The sequence below is a fragment of the Salvelinus fontinalis genome, chromosome 19 (assembly GCF_029448725.1).
Source record: "Salvelinus fontinalis isolate EN_2023a chromosome 19, ASM2944872v1, whole genome shotgun sequence".
Classification (NCBI taxonomy): Eukaryota; Metazoa; Chordata; class Actinopteri; order Salmoniformes; family Salmonidae; genus Salvelinus; species Salvelinus fontinalis.
Window position 1 is genome coordinate 24,552,101 of NC_074683.1, and position 17,522 is coordinate 24,569,622.

At 42.0% G+C, this 17,522-nt stretch overlaps 1 protein-coding gene across 6 annotated transcripts in view; it reads right to left on the reverse strand.

Annotated features, from left to right (window-relative positions):
- Positions 1 to 17,522, reverse strand: part of LOC129816543 (nck-associated protein 1-like) — an 82,251-nt gene that overhangs the window by 52,766 nt on the left and 11,963 nt on the right. For 2 of the 6 annotated variants that reach the window (XM_055871123.1, XM_055871120.1), the window contains 13 exons: positions 15,878 to 15,970; positions 15,722 to 15,778; positions 15,401 to 15,543; positions 15,108 to 15,198; positions 14,714 to 14,851; positions 10,255 to 10,303; positions 9,814 to 9,970; positions 9,606 to 9,662; positions 9,398 to 9,494; positions 7,122 to 7,228; positions 5,938 to 6,070; positions 4,094 to 4,177; positions 3,704 to 3,769 (listed from right to left, as the gene is read on the reverse strand). In XM_055871123.1, the coding sequence (XP_055727098.1) occupies positions 3,704 to 3,769; positions 4,094 to 4,177; positions 5,938 to 6,070; positions 7,122 to 7,228; positions 9,398 to 9,494; positions 9,606 to 9,662; positions 9,814 to 9,970; positions 10,255 to 10,303; positions 14,714 to 14,851; positions 15,108 to 15,198; positions 15,401 to 15,543; positions 15,722 to 15,778; positions 15,878 to 15,970 (1,272 nt within the window). The remainder of the gene's footprint in view (positions 1 to 3,703; positions 3,770 to 4,093; positions 4,178 to 5,937; positions 6,071 to 7,121; positions 7,229 to 9,397; positions 9,495 to 9,605; positions 9,663 to 9,813; positions 9,971 to 10,254; positions 10,304 to 14,713; positions 14,852 to 15,107; positions 15,199 to 15,400; positions 15,544 to 15,721; positions 15,779 to 15,877; positions 15,971 to 17,522) is intronic. The other 4 variants (XM_055871124.1, XM_055871122.1, XM_055871125.1 and 1 more) reach the window with 3 other exon arrangements.

Below are 17,522 nucleotides of genomic sequence, written 5' to 3' on the forward strand. Positions count from 1 at the left end.
GTAACTCTGGGTCTTCCTTTCCTGTGGTGGTCCTCATGAGACAGTTTCATCATTGCGCTTGATGGTTTTGCGAATGCACTTGAAAAAACGTTAAAAGTTCTTGAAATGTTCTGTATTTTGTTTCTCTTTGCTTATTGGAGCTGTTCTTGCCATAATATGGGCTTGGTATTTTACCAAATAGGGCTATCTTCTGTATACCACCCCTACCATGTCACAACACAACTGATTGGCTCAAACGCATTAAGAAGGTAAGAAATTCCACAAATGAACAAGGCAACCTGATAATTGAAATGCATTCCAGGTGACTACCTCACGAAGATGATTGAGAGAATGCCAAGAGTGTGCAAAGCTGTCATCAAGGCAAAGGGTGGCTACTTTGAAGGATTTCTATTTGTTTAAAATGTTTTTGGTTACTACATGATTCCATATGTGTTATTTCATAGTTTTGATGTCTTCACTATTATTCTACAATGTAGAAAATGAGTAGATGTCCAAACTTTTGACTGGTACTGTATGTAATGTTGTCTACAGCTGAAGCGGCTTTATATCTGTTTTATTTGTCAAATATATCAAATCAACAGATTTCTGGCTTCATGCAGTTTGAAGTCTTTTAAAGAATCATTTTCCTATTAGTAGCGTTCCTTTGCCACTTTCCCAAAAACTGCCTCTTTCCTAGGAATTAAAGAAAAAGCTGATTCAATTTGGAAGTCAGTGGGAGTCTGGAAGGAAAAGTGTGGTTGGATGAGTTACCATATCATTAACATCTAAGGAAAGATTTCTGGGAAGACGTCCGTGTTAACTTGATACCGCTGATACTGACAATAGCCAAATAACACAATTTCCTCCCAAAGCATATGGTATCAAACCAAGACTGTATGCAAAACAGATTCTCTCTGGTGTCTTTGCAAAGTTCAAGACAATGCTTTCTTTGATTGTCGAGATCGTCAAAAGGAAAATGGCTACAGTTCTGAAACTGCGTCCCAAATGGCACCCTATTCACATAGTGCACTACTTTTGACCAGAGCCCTATGGCGCAATATGTAGGGAATAGGGTGTAATTTGGGCAACACAACAATAGCAGTGAAACATCTGCGTTACCAGGGTACAACTAGGCCTTAGAGAATCAATCTGAGAGTCCAAAAATAAAAGCACATACTTTTTGGAAAGAAGTCATTGTGAGCTACACAAGTGTGAGAAAATGCAGCGAAAGTGTTGACTCGAACATGTTCCACCGGGTTTCAACATCTCTAAATTCCTGCCAACTTAAAGAGCATTCGATGCCAACCTGGTACCACAGCCACAAAGACATTTAGCAGGTGCTAAACCCACACAACCGTTGTTCAAACGTCTGAGCAAGGACAATATATTGAAAAATTAGGCAAGGGGAAAGCTTAAAATGATTGAAATTTAAGGCCTATTTCGAAACGTAAAGTGCTGTTGCATGATGTTCATGGTGCCATTGTCAGAACTGAATTAGAAAACAGCACCGTGGAGAAAAGAGACATGACAAGAGAAAAACAGAGAAAGAGAGAGGGTTAGGGTTTCTCTTCCCTCAATCCAGTCCAACTGTGGCTCAACCAACATCTGCTAGTTGGAGTTAGATCATGACACGATGCAAGACTCAGTTTAGATTACAATCACTAACATGATCTTACTGTGGTAATGGCAGCTTGTGTTTCTCATCCAACATGTTCACTTAATGGATCAGACAAACAACAAGAGTTTCCAAAACAAAACTATGAGAGATTTAAAGAAAATAAAGAAAAGTACTTGATAGATAGAAAGAACATTGATATGGCTTATGACACGGTCTGTGTCTGCCATAGTGCTGTAACCGCTCACATGGCTTGTGGGTTGTGGTTGACAAGCAGCTCGGAGGAGAAGAGAGCACATGTGGTAGAACCTTTAGAAGTAGTGTTCTTGATGCTTGTGGAACAGACAGGTTTAGGTTCTGATCCAAACATGAAGCTTTCAGGACCATCTTGATAAACGAGGATTATTCGCTGACACATTCTTATTTACAACCATCTATTTTCTAGGGACCACAGTGACACCTGAATATGTAGATATAGGCATATACTGTGTATACAGTATAGCTGTTCATACATTTGTCAGCTGTTCTTGTACATAATGTTTAAAGTACTTTCTGAATTTGCTTTGACCCTGGCAAACACTGAACGCAAAAACACAGTGAATAAACCAACATCCTGCTTCTTGTAATCTGAGCAGTTCTGTTTTTGCTATCATAGTGTTAAGAGGTTGGCTGTGAAGGGTGTAGCGCAGTCAGTAGAAAAACCATGAGACTTGAGAAAAGAGTTGTTCAGCTGTGTTGGGAAAACAGTCCCCATTCCACACATGGAAGCTTTTCTCTTTTCCCCTTGCCTGCTGACTAAACGGAGAAACTTTTCAGAGTTGAAGAATTTCTTGCCGAGGCCCTGAGCTAAGATCAAACATCTCAGAGGGAGTTGAGTGGGATGGTACGTCACTAATGGCACCCAATTCCCTATGTAGTGCACTACTTTTGACCAGGGCCTAAAGACCTAACTCGTAAGGCCCTGGTCAAAAGTAATGTGAACAGGGCGCCATTTGGGACGCACCCTGAAATATCCATCTGAGTTGAGGGCTGGGCGAATCGGAAGGCAGCGAAACGGCGAGCCGACCAACGGGTCAGGGAGAGTGATGTGGGTCCCTGACAGCAGGGATGGTTGTGTTGATCTCAGCAGAGTACTGAGGAGTCAAGCGTGATTGAGAGAGAAAAAAAAAGCGAGAGAGCGAGAGCTCAACTCAACCACACTTGAAAATAATATGCCATCTCTCTTTTCTGGGGTGAGTTGCGATTTATTTGGGACAGGATAAAAGACGTGCAACGATTCTTAAACAAACACTGCTTCAAAGAAGAATATTTATTGTCATTCATTCCAAATTCATTTTTAAGAAATGGTTAGGGAATGGGGCCCAGAATCTATCTTCCAATATCCATAAGTTATTTTCCCTGAGAACATGGACATTTCTTTTTCATCACTTCAAATAACATGTACATCATGCACATGAATAAAAAAAGAAAACAGATGTCTTTATGATGAATAGACATTTGTCCTCCTCACAATATCTCAGGCCATATTCTCTATTACTAGTCTGTTAAATGAATGTGCAGTGGGGCTTCTCACACAGGTATACAGAACATCGCTCTGGGCCTGTATTCACAAAGTGGAGTGTGGATCTAGGAACAGGTCCCCCCTCTTATTCATTACGATCTAAAAGACTAAACTGTCCTATATCAGTTATATATTGGTTCCCCTCCCCCACATGTCTCACACACACAGGCCTACAGATAGGAAACAGTAAGACAGGAGTAGGGTAACTGGAGTAGTGTAGCATGCTAAACACTGCTCTCTCATTACTAGCTAATTATGAGCGCTAATTACGACACACACACAGAGCACAGTGGCCTTTCAGCCAGACCTGGGTTCAAAAAATATTCAAAATCTTTCAAAATACTTTAGGCCTTTACTCTAGCCTGCCTGGAGTGCCAGATGGGCTGGGTTTGACACTTTTGAGACTATTATAGTTGTTCCATTGCACCAAACAAGCTCAATTGAGCAGAGATAAAGTATTGTGAAATTATTTCAAATACTCTTTGAACCCACGTCTGCCTCCCAGCTCCAGCCGCAAAGCTGGTCTCATTTTCCTGATGGCTTCTTACCTGCAATCTGAACCAGTCCAGCCTCATGCCCCTGAAATCAAACACGTCCCCGTCTTCCACTGTAACACCGACAGAGACAATTCACTCAGATATGGGATCACCGTGACACAGGAAGGAGGGAGGGCAGAGTCGCCATCTGCCCTCCCTCCTTTCATCTGTCCTTCACTCAGCCATTACCAAAACAACAGACAATGGCTTTTAGTTCTCAAGACTAACATGGCTAGATAAAAAACAACTAAGCATGATCAAGTAGACATTTCTTAACCTGGAATATTTACTGTACAGCAACAGGATGGATTGAACTGTGTTATCAACAACAGTCTCAATGAGAAACGATTTATTGTTGATGATATTTCTGTAATATGAGTGGCAGGCCGTGTTAGGTTGAATACCTTGTTTGACGCCGAGGGAAGTCATGGTGTTGACGAAGGAGGACATGATAATGGACTCATCCTCAGGACAGACGGACAGATTCTAGAGGAGAGGAAAATGAGGAGAGGACAGGGCATCAGTTAGACACTGTTTAAAGTAGGAATTCACACTGCATATCAGAGAGCGAGACATGGCCAAGCAAAAAATAAAATCAAGAAAATACTTGGTCTCCATCTAGTGGTCAGCTCTGTTGTTTTTCTTCAAAATAGAAACCAGCATATAACATAGTACAGTACACTGGATCATCAGTCAATACCCTAGATCATAAATACTAAGATATTATGAAACCAAAGGGAGAACATTGACAATGAGTTCCTCTGAAATGGCACCCTAATCCCTTCTTAGTAAACTACTTTTGACCTGGGCACTATGGACCATGGTCATATGTCGTGCAATACATACAGTGCATTCGGAAATAATTCAGACCCTTCACATTTTGATACGTTACAGCCTTATTCTAAAATTAAAATTAAAATCATCAATCTACACACAATAGCCCATAATGACAAAGTGAACACAGGTTAATAGACATTTTTGCAAAAGTATTTAAAAAAATAAATTTAAAAAATGAAATTATTCAGGCCCTTTGCTATGAGACTTGAAAATGAGCTCAGGTGCGTCCTGTTTCCATTGACCATACTTGAGATGTTTCTACAACTTGATTGGAGTCCACCTGTGGTAAATTCAAATGATTGGACATTATTTAGAAAGGCAGCATTGAAGGTCCCCCAAATAACAGTGGCCTCCATCATTCTTAAATGTAAGAAGTTTGGAACCACCAAGACTCTTCCAAGAGCTGGCCTCCCGGCCTAACTGAGCAATCAGGGGAGAAGGGCATTGGCCCCCGATGGTCACTCTGACAGAGCCCCATCTGTGGAGATGGGAGAACCTTCCAGAAGGACAACCATCTATACAGCACTCTACCAATCAGGCCTTTATGGTAGAGTGGCCAGATGGAAGCCACTCCTCAGTAAAAGGCATATGACAGCCCATTTGGAGTTTGCCAAAAGGCACCTAAAGGACTCTCAGACCATGAGAAAGAAGATTATCTAGCCTGAATGCCTGGCATCAAACCTGGCATCATCCTCACGGTGAAGCATGGGGGTAGCAGCATCATGCTGTGGGAATGTTTTTCAGCGACAGGGACGGGGAAACTAGTCAGGATCGAGGGAAAGATGAACGGAGCAAAGTATAGAGATATCCTTGATGAAAACCTGCTCCAGAGCGCTCAGGACCTCAGACCGGGGGCGAAGGTTCACCTTTCAACAGGACAACCACCTTAAGCACACAGCTAAGACAACGCAGGAGTGGCTTTGGAACATCTCTGAATGTATTTGAGTGGACCAGCCAGAGCCCGGAATTGAACCCGATCGAGCATCTTTGGAGAGACCTGAAAATAGCTGTGCAGCGACGCTCCCCATCCAACCTGACAGAACTTGAGAGGCTCTGCAGAGAAGAATGGGAGAAACTCCACAAATACAGGTGTGTCAAGCTTGTAGCGTCATACCCAAAAAGACTCGAGGCTGTAATCACTGCCAACAATCCTTCAACAAAATACTGAGTAAAGGGTCCGAATACTTATGTAAATGTGATATTTAAATAAAAATAAAAAACTATTTTTGCCTTGTGGTATTGTGTGTAGATTGATGACGAAAAAAACGATTTAATACATATTAGAATAAGTCTAACGTACCAAAATGTGTAAAAAGTCAAGGGGTCTGAATACTTTCAGTATGTGCTGTATAGGGAATACAGTGCCATTTGAGAGGGAGCCCATGTGAGCTTCAGCTAGCAGTCTTTACCTGTACTAGCTCGTTGAGCACCACGGCATCGAAGCCAGACAGGTACTGGACATAGTACCTCTGCATGACAGGACCATACTTCCTCACATGGGCCCTTAGCTCCTCCATGTAGAAGATCAGCTCTGCAATGTGCCTGAGGACATAGAATAGCAAAAATGATCTATACAAAACATAAACGCAAAATGTAAAGTGTTGGTCCCATGTTTGATTAGCTGAAATAAAAGATCCCAGAAACTTTCCATATACACAAATCTTATTTCTCTTCAATTTTGTGCACAAATGTCTTTACATCCCTGTTCGTGAGCATTTCTCCTTTGCCAAAATAATCCATCCACCTGACAGGTGTGGCATATCAAGAAGCTGATTAAACAGCATGATCATTACCCAGGTGCACCTTGTGCTGGGGACTATAAAATGCCACTCTAAAATGTGCAGTTTTGCCATAGAACACAATGCCACAGATGTCTCAAGTTGAGGGAGCGTGCAATTGGCATGTTGACTGCACGAATGTCCACCAGAGCCGTTGCCAGAGAATTGAATGTTAATTTCTCAAATGTTGTTTTAGAGAATTTGGCAGTACTTCCAACCGGCCTCACAACCGCAGACCATGTGTAACCACGCCAGCCCAGGAACCTCCACATACAGCTTCTTCACTTGAGAAATCATCTGAGACCAGCCACCCGGACAGCTGATGAAACTGAGGAGTATTTATGTCTGTAATAAAGCCCTTTTATGGGGAAAAACTCCATTCTTATTGGCTGGGCCTGGCTCCCTAGTGGGTGGGGGTCTATGCCCTGCCAGGCCCCACCCATGGCTGCGCCCCTGCCCAGTCATGTGAAATCCATAGATTAGGGCCTAATTTATTTATTTCAATTGACTGATTCCCTTATATGAACTGTAACTCAGTAAAATCATTGAAATTGTTGCATATTGCGTATTATTTTTTATTTAGTATAAGAGAATAGAAGACCTAAACTTCATTAGCATGCTCAATACTCCTACACACCACGGCTTTCCTTAAAGGGTAATTTTATTTAAAAATCTTTGAGACATCGCACTTTTAGCCTCCTGATGGCAGTCAAGCAAGAGAAAAACGTGTCGCGGAGATGCATTTTTACACAGGACCACTACATTTCATGAGGGGAAACCCCATAGTTACAAGTTGAGTCAGTAGGATGTCTTACTTGTCAATAAAGTCATCTGTGCTCTTCTTCTGGATGTTGTCTGCATGTCGTAGCAGCCAAATGATCTCATCCCGAGCGAACGACAGAGCCATGAATACAAACAGGGCCTAGGCAGGGGACAGGAGTCAGGTTTTATAGTTAATATCACCCATCAATTAGACACGACAGCCCACTTAGAGAGTGTAAGGACTACTGGATCTAAACAGGTCATTCAGGATTTGAATCCCAATCCTCTGACCCCTTTAAAGTTAGTCCAACTCGCATTATCATGTCAACACAACTAGAGTGCCTATAGTGTCAGTCCAACTATCATTATCATGTTAACACAACGAGTGTATAGTGTCAGCCCAACTAGCATTATCATGTTAACACAACGAGTGTATAGTGTCAGTCCAACTAGCATTATCATGTTAACACAACTAGAGTTCCTTTAGTGTCAGTCCAACTAGCATTATCATGTTAACACAACGAGTGTAGTGTCAGTCCAACTAGCATTATCATGTTAACACAACTAGAGTTCCTTTAGTGTCAGTCCAACTAGCATTATCATGTTAACACAACTAGAGTTCCTTTAGTGTCAGTCCAACTAGCATTATCATGTTAACACAACTAGAGTTCCTTTAGTGTCAGTCCAACTAGCATTATCATGTTAACACAACGAGTGTATAGTGTTAGTCCAACTAGCATTATCATGTTAACACAACGAGTGTAGTGTCAGTCCAACTAGCATTATCATGTTAACACAACGAGTGTATAGTGTTACTCCAACTAGCATTACCATGTTAACACAACTAGAGTGCCAATAGTGTCAGTCCAACTATCATTATCATGTTAACACAACGAGTGTATAGTGTCAGTCCAACTAGCATTATCATGTTAACACAACGAGTGTATAGTGTTAGTCCAACTAGCATTATCATGTTAACACAACTAGAGTGTCAATAGTGTCAGTCCAACTATCATTATCATGTTAACACAACGAGTGTATAGTGTCAGTCCAACTAGCATTATTATGTTAACACAACTAGAGTGCCTATACTATACTGTTAGTTCAACTATCATTATCATGTTAACACAACGAGTGTATAGTGTTAGTCCAACTAGCATTATCATGTTAACACAACTAGAGTGCCTATACTATACTGTTAGTTCAACTAGCATTATCATGTTAACACAACGAGTGTATAGTGTTAGTCCAACTAGCATTATCATGTTAACACAACGAGTGTATAGTGTTACTCCAACTAGCATTATCATGTTAACACAACGAGTGTATAGTGTCAGTCCAACTAGCATTATTATGTTAACACAACGAGTGTATAGTGTTAGTCCAACTAGCATTATCATGTTAACACAACTAGAGTTCCTTTAGTGTCAGTCCAACTACCATTATCATGTTAACACAACGAGTGTATAGTGTCAGTCCAACTAGCATTATTATGTTTACACAACGAGTGTATAGTGTTAGTCCAACTAGCATTATCATGTTAACACAACTAGAGTTCCTTTAGTGTCAGTCCAACTAGCATTATCATGTTAACACAACAAGTGTATAGTGTCAGTCCAACTAGCATTATCATGTTAACACAACTAGAGTTGCTTTAGTGTCAGTCCAACTAGCATTATCATGTTAACACAACTAGAGTGCCTATACTATACTGTTAGTTCAACTAGCATTATCATGTTAACACAACGAGTGTATAGTGTTAATCCAACTAGCATTATCATGTTAACACAACGAGTGTATAGTGTTACTCCAACTAGCATTATCATGTTAACACAACGAGTGTATAGTGTTAGTCCAACTAGCATTATCATGTTAACACAACGAGTGTATAGTGTTAGTCCAACACAGGAGGTGGTCGCACCTTAATTGGGGAGGACGGGCTCGTGGTATTGGCTGGAGCGGAATGATATCAAATACATCTAACACATGGTTTCCATGTGTTTGATGCCATTCCATTTACTCAGTTCCAGACATTATTATAAGCCATCCTCCCCTCAGCAGCCTCCACTGTAGTCCAACTAGCATTATCATGTTAACACAACTAGAGTGCCTATAGTGTTAGTCCAACTAGAGAGCAGTAGCGCAGGTCCAGAGCTGTGGTTGAGTGGCAACACTCCCAGCAGAAGCCACATATACAAATCTCCCTAACTGAGACTGGGGTTCAATTCCTGTGTCCACCCTTCCCACTGTTTCTCCCACCTGCCTGTATCCCCTTCTGATTTCAAAACTGTCTAAATGGTGCCGTGATGAAAGAGCAGTGGTGCAGTACCTTAGGGCCCAGTAATCCTGGCTGGTCAGATAGGACTGTGGCCAGCTCCTTCAGGGCAGATCTCAAGAACTTGCGTCTTTCTCTGTGCATCAAGCCTCTGTAACAAAACAATCACATTCTGAGAGGATAGTGTGGCAAATTCCATTTAAAATCTCTGTGCTGAATTGTATCCTAAACAGTCAATGAGATACATTTGAGGGGCACTTACGCATGTGACAGAGCTTGTTCTTTGCACTCTTTGATGTCATTCACACGCTTATTGTAGCTGTGAAATTAAAAGGAAGAATAGTTCATTTACTCATAGACACTTAAAATTCCTGGGTATATTCTTAAACTGTCCCTCATTGAGGATGCTTTTCAGTCCAGGACTACGCTTAATCTGAGTGCAGGAAAGCTGTTAATGTGTGATCCCTCACCCGCGGATGTTGATGAAGAGGTCCTCAGCAGCCTTGTGGATGTGGAACACCTCGTCTCTGAAGAGACAGAGGCAGGTGCTGCTCTGAAGAGCCAACTTCCACAGGCTCAGAGCTGCCTGGTCGCTGTTCAAGACCCCATGACACAAGATGAAGCCAACTGACACACAAACACAAGGACAGAGAGTTAGATGCATAGAAATAAGATTGTGAAACATTCAAAACAAATACGGTACTTGTGGGGAATACGAATATTTAGACTGATTTATATTTTTACCTGTGTTTTAAAGTGTTATGCTTTTAGATATGTACATTGATGTTAAATACACCTGTACCTGAACCATGAATTACAATTTAAAAAATGATCATGCTCCCCATTCCCTCCAATGGTATAAACCTATCAAATCAATTAGGTCAGACTGTACTCTACAAGCAAACACTTACATACTATCCACTTCTCCATGGCGTCCAGGGACAAGTATTCACAGGGCATCTAGAAGAAAGAATCATAGGTCAATGCATGTGGCTGTGAGTAGGAAACAGTGTGATTGGAGATCCTCAGTGCCTATAGCAAGTCTACACCATTGAACTGTTTTCATATTTTGTTGCATTACAAAGAGGGATTTAAATAGATTACATTTTCATTTTTGATCCACACAAAATATTCCATAATTTCAAAGTGAAAAGAAAATTCAAATGAAATAACTAAAATACACGGAACCAGTCAAAAGTTTGAACACACCTACTCATTCAATTTTCCCCCCCTTATTTTTACTATTTTCTACATTGTAGAAAAATAGTGAAGACACTAAAAAAAAAAAACACATATGGAATCATGTAATAACCTAAACAAAAAGTGTGAAACAAAATCAAAATATATTTTATATTTGAGATTCTTAAAAGTAGCCACCCTTTGCCTCGATGACAGCTTTGCACACTCTTGGCATTTTCTCAACCAGCTTCATGAGGAATGCTTTTCCAACAGTCTTGAAGGAGTTTCCACATATGTTCAGCACTTGTTGGCTGCTTTTCCTTCACTCTGCAGTCCAACTCATCCCAAACCATCTCAATTGGGTTGAGGTCGGGTGATTGTGGAGGCCAGGTCTTCTGATGGAGCACTGCATCACTCTCCTTCTTGGTCAAATAGCCCTTACACAGCCTGGAGGTGTGTTAGGTCATTGTCCAGTTGACAAAAAAATTATAGTCCCACTAAGCTCAAACCAGATGGGAAGGCATATCGCTGCAGAATGCTGTGGTAGCCATGCTGGTTAAGTGTGCCTTGAATTCTAAATAAATCACAGACAGTGTCACCAGCAAAGCACCCCCACACCTCCTCCTCCATGCTTCACGTTGGGAACCACACATGCAGAGATCATCTGTTCACCTACTCTGCATCTCACAAAGACATGGCGTTTGGTACCAAAAACCTCAACATTTGGACTCATCAGATGTCCATTGCTCGTGTTTCTTGGCCCAAGCAAGTCTCTTCTTGTTGGTGTTCTTTAGCTGTGGTTTCTTTGCAGCAATTTGACCACGAAGCCCTGATTCACGCAGTCTCCTCTGAACAGTTGATGTTGAGATGTGTCTGTTACTTGAACTCTGTGAAGCATTTATTTGGGCTGCAATTTCTGAGGCTGGTAACTCTAATGAACTCATCCTCTGCAGCAGAGGTAACTCTGGGTCTTCCTTTCCTGTGGTGGGTCCTCATGAGAGCCAGTTTCATCATAGCGCTTGATGGTTTTTGCCACTGAACTTGAAGAAACTTTCAAAGTTCTTGAAATGTTCCATATTGACTGACCTTCATGTCCTAAAGTAATGATGGACTGTTGTTTCCCTTTGCTTATTTGAGCTTATCTTCTGTATACCACCCCTACCTTGCCACAACACAAGTGATTGGCTCAAACGCATTAAGAAGGAAAGAAATTCCACCCATAACTTTTAACAAGGCACACTTGTTAATTGAAATGCATTACAGGTGACTACTTCATGAAGCTGGTTGAGAGAATGCCAAGAATATGCAAAGCTTTCATCAAGGCAAAGGGTGGCTACTTTTAAGAATCTCAAATCTAAAATATATTTTGATTTGTTTAACACTTTTTTGGTTACTACATGATTCCATATGTGTTATTTCATAGTTTTGATGTCTTCACCATTACAATGTAGAAAATAGTAAAATAAAGAAAAATCCTTGAAAGAGTAGGTGTGTCCAAACTTTTGACTGGTACTGTAGCTGTTACACAAGTACTCACCCCCTTTGTTCTGACAAGCATAAATTAGTTCAGAAGTAAAATGTGACTTAACAAATCACACAAATAAATTATTTGTACTCACACTGTGTGAAATAATACAGGTTCACATGATTTTTGAATGACTACCCCTTCTTCTGGACCGTAAGGTCCCTCAGTTAAATATTGAATTTCAACTACAAAGACCAGGGAGTTTCAAAAGCCTCAAAGAAGGGCAGTGATTGGTAGATGGGTAACAATAACACATCAGACATTGAATATCTCTTTAAGAATGGTCAAGTTAATAATTATGTGGATGATGTATTAAAGTACCCAGACACATCAAAGATCCAGTCATCCTTCTGAACTGAGCTCCAGGACAGGAAGGAAACTGCTCAGGGATGTAACCATGAGGACATTGGTGATTTTAAAACAGCTACAGTGTTCAAAGGCTGTGATGGGAGAACACTGAGAATGGTTTAACAACATTGTAGTGATTCCACAATAATGACCTAAATGACAGTGAAAAGAAGAATACAAATATACAGAATACAAATATTCCAAAACATGCATCTTGTATGCAACAAGGCACTAAAGTAATACTGCCCGAAAAAATCCTAGAGGAAAACCTGCTTCAGCCGGCTTTACACCAGACACTGGGAGAGGATTTCACCTTTTAGCAGGACAATCTACATCACAAAGCCAAATCTACACTGGAGTTACTTACCAAGATGACAGTGAATGTTCCTGAGAGGCCAAATTACAGTTTTGACTTAAATCTGCTTGAAAATCCATGGCAAGACTTGAACATTATTGTATAGCTATGATCCGTGACAGACCTTGAAGAATTTTGAAAATAATACTGGGCAAATATTGCACAATACTTGTGTGCAAAGTTCTTATGAGACTTTCCCAAGAAGACTCATAGCTGTAATCGCTGCCAAAGGTGATTCGAACATGTATTGACTCAGTGGGGTGAATACTTATCTAATTAAGATATTAGTGTTTTATTTTTCATTAAGCTAAAATAAAAAATGTTTGGGCTGGGTTGAGCACGGTAACTCACTGTGTCTGACTGGGCCGGGTTGGGCACGGTAACTCACTGTGTCTGACTGGGCCGGGTTGAGCACGGTAACTCAGTGTGACTGGGCTGGGTTGAGCACGGTAACTCACGGTGTCTGACTGGGCCGGGTTGAGCACGGTAACTCACTGTGTCTGACTGGGCCGGGTTGAGCACGGTAACTCACGGTGTCTGACTGGGCCGGGTTGAGCACGGTAACTCACTGTGTCTGACTGGGCCGGGTTGAGCACGGTAACTCACTGTGTCTGACTGGGCCGGGTTGAGCACGGTAACTCACTGTGTCTGACTGGGCCGGGTTGAGCACGGTAACTCACTGTGTCTGACTGGGCCGGGTTGAGCACGGTAACTCACTGTGTCTGACTGGGCCGGGTTGAGCACGGTAACTCACTGTGTCTGACTGGGCCGGGTTGAGCACGGTAACTCACTGTGTCTGACTGGGCCGGGTTGAGCACGGTAACTCACTGTGTCTGACTGGGCCGGGTTGAGCACGGTAACTCACTGTGTCTGACTGTGCCGGGTTGAGCACGGTAACTCACTGTGTCTGACTGGGCCGGGTTGAGCACGGTAACTCACTGTGTGACTGGGCCGGGTTGAGCACGGTAACTCACTGTGTCTGACTGGGCCGGGTTGAGCACGGTAACTCAGTGTGACTGGGCTGGGTTGAGCACGGTAACTCACTGTGTCTGACTGGGCCGGGTTGAGCACGGTAACTCACTGTGTCTGACTGGGCCGGGTTGAGCACGGTAACTCACTGTGTCTGACTGGGCCGGGTTGAGCACGGTAACTCACTGTGTCTGACTGGGCCGGGTTGAGCACGGTAACTCACTGTGTCTGACTGGGCCGGGTTGAGCACGGTAACTCACTGTGTCTGACTGGGCCGGGTTGAGCACGGTAACTCACTGTGTCTGACTGGGCCGGGTTGAGCACGGTAACTCACTGTGTCTGACTGGGCCGGGTTGAGCACGGTAACTCACTGTGTCTGACTGGGCCGGGTTGAGCACGGTAACTCACTGTGTCTGACTGTGCCGGGTTGAGCACGGTAACTCACTGTGTCTGACTGGGCCGGGTTGAGCACGGTAACTCACTGTGTGACTGGGCCGGGTTGAGCACGGTAACTCACTGTGTCTGACTGGGCCGGGTTGAGCACGGTAACTCAGTGTGACTGGGCTGGGTTGAGCACGGTAACTCACTGTGTCTGACTGGGCCGGGTTGAGCACCGTAACTCACTGTGTCTGACTGGGCCGGGTTGAGCACCGTAACTCACTGTGTCTGACTGGGCCGGGTTGAGCACGGTAACTCACTGTGTCTGACTGGGCCGGGTTGAGCACGGTAACTCACTGTGTCTGACTGGGCTGGGTTGAGCACGGTAACTCACTGTGTCTGACTGGGCCGGGTTGAGCACGGTAACTCACTGTGTCTGACTGGGCCGGGTTGAGCACGGTAACTCACTGTGTCTGACTGGGCCGGGTTGAGCACGGTAACTCACTGTGTCTGACTGGGCCGGGTTGAGCACGGTAACTCACTGTGTCTGACTGGGCCGGGTTGAGCACGGTAACTCACTGTGTCTGACTGGGCCGGGTTGAGCACGGTAACTCACTGTGTCTGACTGGGCTGGGTTGAGCATGGTGCTAGGAGCACTGATGAGACTGAGTAGCTGGGCGTTCCTCCACTGGTCAGCAGACAGGTTTCTCCTGGGGTACACCATCTGGAGGGAGAGCAGGGCGTCTGACAACGACTACAGGGGAGGGAGGGAGAGATTGTTTTAGGACAGTTTATATTAACTTTCATGAACAAGCATTAATCAATGCTATGTATTTTATATACAAATACATATGTATTTTATTATTGGTAAACATTTAAAAACAATATAAGCATTTATAAACATGGCTTAAACATACAAGTTATAATACAGTGTAACCAAAAGATGTGTTATCATTGTCAGTGCTCAGGACAAGAACATAACATGTTGAGATATAGGTGACAATATTCACCTTCCCATGTGGAACAAACTCCTCCATCATCTTTTTCAGCGGGTTCTCGTAGTCAACGATCATCTGTCCCAGCCTAGGGTACTCTCGATCACTAGATGGGGAACAAACATACAACAATGTTGTTGATATTTCTAGTTCTAAGGGATTTCTAAGTCAGAATCAACAATACAAAGAGTGTTTTAGTCATGCATTACATTTTCCATATAATACTATGCAATTTTAATATAATGCCACTGGAACTGTACGTATAAAAGCTTTAAGCTTAACTTATTTGAATATTAATATTGTTTTACCTTGATCCATGTGTCATTTCATGGGCATAGTTGTAGAGGCCAATGATAGCTTTCCTCTCTTCAATCCGAGACAGTAGCATCATTAGGTTAGTGTAGGTCACTACTAAGTCAAGGTAGTTTTTGGTCAGGTCAAAGTTTACAGTCTGTAGAAAGATATGGGAACAAAATTAGGAACAACATCAAGACCAATCTACTTCGCCCCTTAGAGTCAGCGTACTTATCTAATCCAAGTAAAAACATAACATCTTTGAGATATAATCTTGGAGGAATAATCAAAAGCATCCTGTAATTACATGTACTGTATAAATAAATGTGTCTTACAATATCAAAGAATACTTGGCAAGCATCGATAGTGTTCAGCAGCTCACAGACATGGTCCTGGAAGCAGAGAAAGAAAACCATATTTATATATATATTTATATATATAAAACCTGTTCTCTATTTTCACTACATTGAATGATGCTTAGTTGCACATACCTTAAACTCCATCACATCTACGAATGTGAAGTAATACAACGCTAGATTCTTAAGGATTTCAGACTTCTCTTTTTGTAGTTGTGCAAGCTGTTGCTGTAGAAGAAAAATACATGATTGTAACAAAAAGGTGCTCTAGGGTTAAACATAGGACAGACAAAGGTTCAATGTATGGATGCTATGGAACAATGAGCACAGTCAAATAGGCTGACGGAATCTGGTATAAGAGTTCAAACATTGTATAGAGGTCGACCGATTAATCGGAATGGCCGATTAATTAGGGCCGATTTCAAGTTTTCATAACAATCGGAAATCGGTATTTTTGGGCGCCGATTTGCAGATCATTTTTTTTATTTTTTATATATATACCTTTATTTAACTAGGCAAGTCAGTTAAGAACACATTCTTATTTTCAATGACGGCCTAGGAACGGTGGGTTAACTGCCTTGTTCAGGGGCAGAACGACAGATTTTCACCTTGTCAGCTCGGGGGATCCAATCTTGCAACCTTACAGTTAACTAGTCCAACGCAATAACGACCTGCCTCTCTCTCGTTGCACTCCACAAGGAGATGTTACGCGAATGCAGTAAGCCAAGGTAAGTTGCTAGCTAGCATTAAACTTATCTTATAAAAAACAAATCAATCATAATCACTAAACATTCATTCAAACAGCACTTTCGTGTGTTTTGCCAGCAGCTCTTCGTTGTGCGTCAAGCATTGCGCTGTTTATGACTTCAAGCCTTTCAACTCCCGAGATGAGGCTGGTGTACCCGAAGTGAAATGGCTAGCTAGTTAGCGCGCGCTAATAGCGTTTCAAACGTCACTCGCTCTGAGCCTTCTAGTAGTTGTTCCCCTTGCTCTGCATGGGTAACGCTGCTTCGATGGTGGCTGTTGTCGTTGTGTTGCTGGTTCGAGCCCAGGGAGGAGCGAGGAGAGGGACTGAAGCTATACTGTTACACTTGCAATACTAAAGTGCCTATAAGAACATCCAATAGTCAAAGGTTAATGAAATACAAATGCTATAGAGGGAAATAGTCCTATAATTCCTATAATAACTACAACCTAAAACTTATTACCTGGGAATATTGAAGACTCATGTTAAAAGGAACCACCAGCTTTCATATGTTCTCATGTTCTGAGCAAGGAACTGAAACGTTAGCTTTCTTACATAGCACATATTGCACTTTCTTCTCCAACACTATGTTTTTGCATTATTTAAACCAAATTGAACAGGTTTCATTATTTACTTGAGGCTAAATTGATTTTATTGATGTATTATATTAAGTTAAAATAAGTGTTCATTCAGTATTGTTGTAATTGTCATTATTACAAATAAATGTAAAAAATATCGGCCGACTAATCGGTATCGGCTTTTTTGGTCCTCCAATAATCGGTATCGGCGTTGAAAAATCATAATCGGTCGACCTCTGGTTTGGTAATTCATGTTTGGTAGAACAGTGAGAGGTCTCAATTTGTTACAATAACTAGATATCCTGAGAAATAATACCAAGGACATCACACAATGGGTCAGGGTGACATTTTGACAACGCTAAACTGTAGAGCTCTAACTAAAAACCCCTTTCCAAAATACTTCATGTCGCCTTCGATAACATGACTGCATTTTTAGCACTGTCACAATGGGGGCTTT